General features: G+C 30.2%; 1 protein-coding gene across 2 annotated transcripts; it reads right to left on the reverse strand.

The window, feature by feature from the left end:
• Positions 1–436: 436 nt before the first annotated feature.
• Positions 437–6891, reverse strand: LOC116852824 (nuclear cap-binding protein subunit 3-like). 2 transcript variants are annotated; one of them, XM_032833526.1, is made up of 8 exons: positions 6779–6891; positions 6527–6680; positions 6281–6447; positions 6066–6217; positions 5596–5982; positions 5066–5451; positions 4449–4990; positions 437–2273 (listed from the first exon to the last, which is right to left on the reverse strand). In XM_032833526.1, exons 2-8 carry the CDS (start codon positions 6641–6643, stop codon positions 2129–2131), a joined length of 1896 nt encoding a protein of 631 aa, XP_032689417.1. In that variant the 5' UTR covers positions 6644–6680; positions 6779–6891; the 3' UTR covers positions 437–2128. The 2 variants fall into 2 exon arrangements, with proteins under 2 accessions (XP_032689417.1, XP_032689416.1); XM_032833525.1 differs by having other exon boundaries at positions 6527–6643; positions 6779–6877.
• Positions 6892–9123: the final 2232 nt, after the last annotated feature.

Consider the following 9123-nt stretch of genomic DNA (forward strand, 5'->3'; position numbering starts at 1 on the left):
TTCAAGAAAAATATTTATATATTTATAATAAAATATTTATATTATTTATAATATTTATAAATGTTCACGTAAACGTTTAACAAATATTAAAAAAATGTTTATTAAATATTTTAAAAATGTTTTTTCCAAAACATTTGAAAAAACATTTTTCTCATGAAAAAAAGTGAACTTAACCCATTGTTTTTAATGTTTTAAAAGTAACTACTAGAACTATTACCACTAACAGTGTCACTAATAGTGACACTAATAGTGTCACTATAGCGAAAATATCATTAGTGCTATAGTTCTAATAGTGCCACTAATAGTACTTTTTCATAGAAGTTTGTAGAGTTCACTTCGTTAACTAAGAATTAAAATTAAAAATAAAAGTACGAAAAATTTTATTAAAATTAAATCATTTTATTAAATCATATCATCAAAAAATTATATTACTGTGTTAATTACAACATATATAGACAAAATGTAAGATGTTTATATCGATCGAAAAAATGTAGTATCTAAAGCAACAAACTTTCATAATCCAGAGATGCCTCAGGGAGTTCAAGTTCGAGTCACCAGTATCAGTGAGAATTTTTAAATGTGATGTAATATTGGAATCAGGTAATCTAAAATTTTCAAGTAAAATCAGTAAACGCTGCGACATTTACGAGTAGTTTCTGTTAGAAAAAAGTAATATATATCTTATATAAAAAAATTTATGAAGTATATATCTGTTGTTCCACACACACACACATAAATAATTCGAAATTGAATACTTTAAAAGGTTGTCAGAAATTATGGTGCATGTAACTTCCTTAATCGTTCTTAAAGTATACTCCTAAAGTAAAGTAAAAATTCTTAAAGAACTACCTTTCAAGAAAGAAGAATATTTTAGGAATACTTCGGGAATACTTTAGGAATTTATTGTGCTATTTGGAAGGTAATGATGTAAACAGATGTCCAATTTTTTTCCCGTAAACCACAGTGTTATTACTGAGTGCATATCACATGTAATACAATTGTGGAATTGTGGAAATGCTGCGAGTATTGTGTTTATTATAATATTTAATGCATATAAATAATTATTCGATCATATTTGACACCGAGTCACACAGCTAATTAATTTCTGTTAAAACAAAGCGATTTGTTATATTTATTTATCTAATAGTTATTTGGGCAAAAGAGAAATATCCGAAGCGCATTTCACACGTATGTGAATATATATTCACACACACGTGTGTGTGAAAATAGATTGCAAGTGAAATTTTAATTATATATCTTTTTATTTAGCCATGGTTTGCAGGAATTTTGGACATGATTTTCCTTACTTCTAATGTCATCCAATATGAATGATATTAATATCCAATAATCTATCCAATATAGTCACGGTGACTGATCAGAAGCCTTAAACAAAATTATTTATTTACATATCACTCCTAAGAAGAAAAGTAAGAAAATAATTTGAGTTTTAAGTTTTTGATTTTCGCATAAAATCAAAATTTATAAAAAAAAATTTTATGCTATATTTTAAAAAAATATCGATTTTTAATGCAAACAAATTTACTTTTGACCCAGATTGGAAGTTGAAAATGGCATCATTGAAAAGAACACATATAACTTTGTGACAAAAAATTAATTTTTTATGCTTAATAGGAGACATTCCGGAAAGAAAAATAAATTTCATGATTTGCAAACTTTTAAAAATTTTCTGAAAAATAAGATTTAAGTTCTAGAATATAATTGCCCTATCAAATCTTCACTTTCATCAGAAGTAGAATCAGAATCTGCAATAAAAAGTAACATATTTCATTTTTTTACTATACTTCCGGGCTAATTAGACTATTTCCGATTCAGATCGAAAGTTAAAAGTAGTATCATCTAAAAGAGCACAGGTGATTTAGTAATGAAAATATTTGAGTTAGTCTGTAATTCCATATTTGATTAAGAATGAGATAGATTGAGTGTTTAGTCTCAAACACTCTATATATACTTGTATATATGTATGAGTATACGATTTTACATGCTAAGTAGATAATATAAAATGTTATGAAAAATGAAGTATCGTAAAATAATAAATCGGAATAATAAGCGCTTTTTACAAGTGTCGGATTGTTAAACAAGTAATTCATATTATTCATTTGAATTGCAATCATTCTCCATCGCTTTCATTTCTTGTGTATTTGTCATTTTTCACTTCTATTCTCAAGGGAGAACGTCCTCTTGTGTGATTCCCAATGCGCGATCGCAAATCACCACCTTTCAATATATTTCTTAAATTATGGCTTCCTGATTGTCTGGAAAAGATAAGACTCTTTAATCTTAATTTGTTGTCTCTTAAGAGAAAAATATTTAAAAATGTTCATGTTTAAAAATATTCATATTTAAAAATATTTAAAAAATATATTGTTTTCCTTTAGAGAAATATTATTTGTGATATATTTTAGAATAGTGCTCGAAATTGCCTGTACTTTCGAGACAATTGTCGAGAGCCTGTCGAATGCCTATTTAGTTCCCTTTGTCTTTCCCATTCATTTGTTGAATCATGCAACTAATTGCTTGATTGAATTGCGATTGAGCAGATTGAGATGAACAAGAAAGTCCAATACTGTTTTATAATCGCAATAATAATCAAGATATTAATTGTAGAAGATTTGTAAATAATCACGCATGATATGGTAGATTAGCTATAGTGGTGACGTCTGCTATAATGCTTGTACATTAGGTCAAACTGAGCAGAAAGTGCTTTACCATTTTGCAAATAACTACTTCGATTTTTAATTATTAATTAAAGGAAATTGTTGCGCGATTTTGCGCGATAATGCAATCTTCTTTAATTAATAATTAAAAATCTACGTGGTCATTTGCAAAATGGTAGAGGATTTTTTTGTTCAATTTGACCTAACGCACACGACGGCAGACGTCATCGCTACAAATCATCTAGCACACATATCGAGCATCATTATTTACAAAGAGTGATGTCAGATATAAGTTTTAGAGCCGCCCAGCGTACCGTTCCAACACTACGATCCAAAAAAGTCCTAAATTTTAGGCTACTTTTAAACTGATGTTTCTTTAGCAAAACTTAACAGATTTTAAAAATCCAAAATACTACATTTAATAAAATTAAATGAAGAATTTAATGGTATAAATCCCATGTTCCAAACTGACCGGAAGTAGAAAATTCCAATTGGAATATCAATTTCCGATTGATTTTGGAACATGAAGTATATAGGAAAATGCACTTTAACCTAATAAAAAACATTAGAAATACTTAAATTGTTTTTGTTTAACTATTTTAAAAGCTAGATCAAACAAAATTCAACTTTTGAAATGAAATGAAATAAAAGAAACAAAGAAAGTAGCCTAAAATTTGGAACCTTCTTGAACCATAGTGTTGGAATGGTACACTGGGCGGCTCTAAAAGTTATATTTTTGTAATCAACTCATCAAGGCTTTTAATTTGGTATCTATTTTAAGTACATTTTTACTGCTCAGAAATAAAGCACACGTTGACGTTACTCTTTCCTTTAATTAATATCTCGATAGTTATTGCAAATATCGCAAAGTAGTATAGGAATTTGTATTCACCTGAATCTGCGTTCTGGTCCTACTTGCACACAGAAGGTGCTTTCCAATTATTTAACACATCTTAACACACACGTACACAAAACCAGTTTATTGGTCACATATTATCTAAAATATCTTGTAAGATAATATGCAACCAATAAACTGGTTTTGTATAACACAGTATATACAACTGGAAAGCACCCAGACTCAATTGCACACCACCAACCGGTGCTCTATTTTATTTAGTGAATTAGTTATTTACTAGATAAAGCAGAACATCGGTTGGTGATGTGCAATTGGGTCTGTGTGCAACTGGGCCTCACCCACTCTACGCCCTCACGAAAGATTATGAAATCGAACTAGGACATCTTATATAATTTTTATAAGATTTTTTCAGGAATTAGATACTTCTTTTTCAGGAATTAGATCTTATGCAGTTGACAGTTCTGAAACTAAGCACTACGATTGTCAGTTTTGAGATTCGACGCGTAAACGGAAGCAAGACGAAAAGAATAGATATATTCCTCGACAATTGTTTTGGAAGTGTAAGTAATTCCGAGCACACATATATTATTCTAAAATATGTTATATAAATAATGTTCATAAAGAAATATTTTTTAAGAATAGACATAAATCGTTTCGAAAATCGTTTCAAAAGTGCAAGCACTTTTGCAATTCTAAACACTGTTTTAGATCGTACACTTTTTCAGTTATATGTAACAGAAATTGAGAAGAATAACTATTTTATTGATGCCAAGGCATTATAAGCACTATTATAGCTCATCTATAGTTTGTATTAATAAACATTCTATACATCTAAATTATTAAATAGAACATGTAGTTTAGAAAATGTCGAATTTATATTTTCTATAAAAAAATTTAGAATAAAGTAATATTCTTACCTCTTTTTCAGATAGCTGTCATTAATTTCACTTTTTACATGATTTAATCTTGCCCATACAGTGGAGGCAACACGAGGCTTAGGTGGAACTACCTTTATCACACTTCCTTTAGGACCCTGAACTTCCTTTGCAGGTATATTGCTATCTTCATCAGCACTATCCTCTTCATCCTTCCTGTTTTTATCTTTCTCTTCTTCCTCCTCTTCTTGTCTTTCTTCCTCTTTCTTCTCCTCCTCATCTTCCATTAACGAATACTGCCTATGTTGGCTTTGTTCAATCTTTTCATCTTCTTTTTCCTGATCATTTTCAGTTTCTGATTCTTGCCATTCTCCCTCTTCCCTTTCTGATAGTTTAATTTCATTCATTATTTGATCCCGCCTCCATGCTATCTCAGAACCACTATCGTGTTTTAAAGATTTCGACTTTGGTGGGTTCATGTTCGTGATCACTACTTGAATAGGTTCACAATACTGCATTTTCATTCTTGGCTTTCCTAACTTTGATCGCAAATCACCACTGTTATTTAAATTGTTAAGGATCATCTGTGTAAGGAAAAATATTAGTTTAATGAAAGTTAGGGAATATTAAAATAAATATTTCAGTAAAAGTTAACTAACTTGATATCGCAATTTTGCTCGACGTTTTTGCTGTTTCTCTTCTTCGTCATCAGCATGCATTCGCATGCGCAAAACTTTACTTCGCTTACACCAATTTTCCTCACTATCGCTACTTGAGCTAGCCTCTGTCGATTCCATCGCTCGTATCGCATCCTTATCCAAAAATTTAGTACCCAATCTATCCTTTACGCTACGTCCGTGATCTGGATCATTTCTTGGAAGAAAGTCATCTTCCACAATATCATTTACACCCCATGTCTCAGATAATGCACCCCATGGATTCTTAATTTGTTTATTTTTTTCAGTCGACCTATGTTTGTTTTGCTGAGTTTGTTTTGTTTGTTTATACATACGTTTACGAGATTCCGTTAAAATTCCTTTGATACCTAGAAATTCATATAGAAAAAAATAAAACTATCCCATTATTTTTATTTTTTATCATTATCTTTATTTTATATTTAATAAAACTATCTCATTATCTTTATTTTATTTAGTAAATTTATCTTACTACATATATAAAATGAGTTTACCTCCAAAATTAGGGTTCCCATATTTTTTATAGTATTCACTTATTTTTTCTGCATTTGCCTGCTTCCTATCCATTCTAGTTGCAAATCTTAAAAAAATTGCTTTAGATTTTGGATAATCAATTCCTTTTCTCCATGTACCAGGAGGTAATGGATGAACAATATCTTTAATATTTATATAATTTTCTTTTTTCCCATTATTGCTTGTATTAGTAAGTATATTTTTTCCATATGCCATCAAATTGTTGTCTTTGCAATCTTTTCCATTTTCATAATCTGCCTCTGAACTAAGATTTCCATCTGAATATTTTCCAACACATCCTGATATTTTTTTCGACAATCCTAACATGGCTCTGGCTGCTGATAAGTTATCAAACCATACTACATTACCTATAAAATTATAAATAAGAGAATCAAACATTAGTCAAATAATCATAAATTTCATGAATAGAAAATCAAACTTAAAAACTTACATGAAATATCATTGATCCATTCAATAGACTGTGGAGCATAATCTTGAAAATATTTTAATACATCTTTGGTACTCATTTCCTCAGTTCCTCTGACATGAATAACATTTAATCTAACATTTTTCACATTTTCACCATCATCTGTGATACCCATACTGTAAATATAATATAAAGTTATATTTATTGTTTTTTCTTTGTATCAAATAAATTCCTTTTACCTGCTGTATAAATCTTCTTCATTAGATAATACGTTTTCTAATTTCTCTGTTAAACCAAAACGCTTTGCTCGTTCTTCCATCTTTAGTCTTTCTTCTTTACTGAATATATCTATACCTGTCGTAAATGTGCTAGTGGATCTATTGGAAAAATTATCTGATGGTTGTACCTAAATAAATTTATAGTCGTTTAAAGTACTTTTTATGGTATTATTAACAGCAACAATTAAGAATAATTAATTTTATTACCCGTGACTCTGCTTTTGTAGTAGCTTTAATAAGAGTATTTGGTTTTTTCTCTACATGTATAATTTCCTCCATAGGCACCATCTCAATGTCCGATGATTCATCATATTCATCCATCATATAAATATAAAATAAATATGTTAAACCTTAAATATTGCTAAAAGAAATAGATGAGTAATTACGAATAATGAATTGTAGTAACAATTTTTAGAATTACACACAATTCATAGGTTACAATTTACAAATAAGACTCACTGGATACTGAAAACACAGAGACCTCTTGCGGAGAACTGTAATGGCTCTTGCACACAGGACCACAAACCAATGACGTATATACATAGGCCGGTATTCATAGTCCGAAATGGGTGGGACCCGATTGACCACGATACGATTGGACACAGATTGTAATGATTGGTTCGACCTAGTAATTCACTAGATAATACTTTTCATTGGTTTGTTGTGTCCAATCGGGACGCTCCCGTCTTATGGCTTCAGCACACAGGACGTCTTAAGCCCGTATCAGACTACCGACTGCACAGGCCGACTACGACTGCTGACTCTCAATGGACCAATCACAGTGAGGCGCCGACTCGGCCCATTGGCCGGTATTCATAGTCGGATCTTATATTTAAGACCGTCTTAAGTTTATCTTCAGATAATGTATGGATCATTTCATTGGCTACGGAATATCTGAAGATGAACTTAAGCAACCTTAAATATAAGACTATGAATACCGGCCATTGAGACCTGTCCTACAATACGTCGTATGTCGGACTCGGATGTCGGAACGCAATAAACTATCCAATGAGAGAGTGTATTTTACGTTAACCAGTTCTCCTCATTGGACCATCGACTGCGTTCCGACATCCGACTCCGACATACAATGTATTGTAGAACAGGCCTGAGAGTCGGCAGTCGTAGTCGGCAATCGGGTCAGCCTATGTAGTCAGTAGTCTGATACGGGCTTGAGGCTGATATTCACGTGTCGTACGACAAGCTTTTTGGATACGTTCATTGGTTGACGAACAGAGAACCTAGAAATACTCTATTCGTCAACCAATAAACGTATCTGAAAAGTTTGTCGTACGACACGTGAAATAGCACCTTGATACGGGCTTTAGGGCTATCGCACATAAATTGACATAACTGCATATGCATAGCATAAGATCGTATGGACCAATGAGCATCGAATATTAAGCATCGAACACCAATATGACGACTTAATACTCGATGCTCATTGGTACATACGGTCTTATGCTAAGCATATGCAGTTATGTCAATTTATGTTGTGTGCGATAGCCCTTACTGCCTAAGTTTTTCTGTGGGTGCGTTCTTTTATTCGCAACAGATACAACCCGATGCATCCGATGCATAATTTAATCGTTCTGTATATCCAGTTGCGTACATCAAACTGCAGACTGCGTACATCTTGACCGTTCTTTAATTTAAGTTGCAAGCAAAATCGTGCAATTGCTTGCAACTTTTAGCATCCCAATCCAAGCGGCTGCCGAAAAATTGTAGCCTGAGTTCCGAATGTGCAGGAACCTTAAGTACGAATACGGTTCTTTGGTGTGCAAAAAGTAATGCGTTTCTCAGACAGCACACAATATTTATGGTAAATATTTATTTCAAATAATTTCTTAAAAATATTATATAAACATAATATAAATATTTTATATGCACACATACCTGAAGGAAAAAGTATCAAAATCTTTATTGAAAATATTATTAAAATATAGACTAAATATTTTATACAATATTTATAGTTAACGAAAAATAAATATTTGTAATAATATTTTGTAAATATATCTATTTACAAATATTATAAATGAAAAAAATAAATGTAATTATTTAAAATTATTAAATTAATAAAAAAAATAAGAAATTCGAATCTCAGCAATGATAAACAAATTTTCAAAGTACAATTTAAATTCAATTAAGTAGCGTGTGAAATAATAAAATGCATATTTTAAGAAAACTTCAGGAAAAGAGAAAAATGTATATAAATGTATATATTTTAATAAATATTTTTATAATATTTATGAGATATATAAATATTTATTGAATCTAAGGTCACAAAAATATTTTGTAAATATGTATATTTGTAAATATATTTATGAAACATTTTGATAAATATTCATAAAATATTCAAATAAATCTTATAAATATTTTGTAAATATTTTATAAATATTTTGTGCTGTCTGGGTTAATGGATGAAAAGGATAGAGAATAGTAATAATTGATGTAATATGTTCTATAAATGTACAAAAATGTGTATTAAATATAGTCGAAATATTACAATCTTAACAAAGAAAGACATAACTGCTATATAACATAGAAGTAACAACAGTACATATTACGTCTATGTTATATAACAGTAATATTTTGTGTTTGATGGGATAATTGTAGTAAAAAAATATGAAAAATTAATTTATTAATGAGTTGTAGATGGATACTGCAAATATGGGAGCTATTGGAGATTTGTTTTTAATAACAGCATCTGAAATTAACTCTGAGGACTATTTATCCTCTAATAACTGACCATGTTCCATGTACTAAATCGATTTCAATTAATTACATTTTTTATATTATTTGATATT

Source organism: Odontomachus brunneus, unplaced genomic scaffold (assembly GCF_010583005.1).
Source record: "Odontomachus brunneus isolate Ranch 3 - 2012 unplaced genomic scaffold, Obru_v1 Obru_scaffold_257, whole genome shotgun sequence".
NCBI lineage: Eukaryota > Metazoa > Arthropoda > Insecta > Hymenoptera > Formicidae > Odontomachus > Odontomachus brunneus.

Bases quoted from the DNA above. Each gene is read 5' to 3' on its own strand.
- LOC116852824 (XM_032833525.1), bottom strand. From the start codon at position 6,862: ATGTATATACGTCATTGGTTTGTGGTCCTGTGTGCAAGAGCCATTACA. The intron at 4,991-5,065 runs GTTAGTTAACTT...TTCCTTACACAG, and splicing joins GAGCAAAATTGCGATATCAA to ATGATCCTTAACAATTTAAA. The intron at 2,274-4,448 runs GTAAGAATATTA...TATCTTTTCCAG, and splicing joins GACAGCTATCTGAAAAAGAG to ACAATCAGGAAGCCATAATT.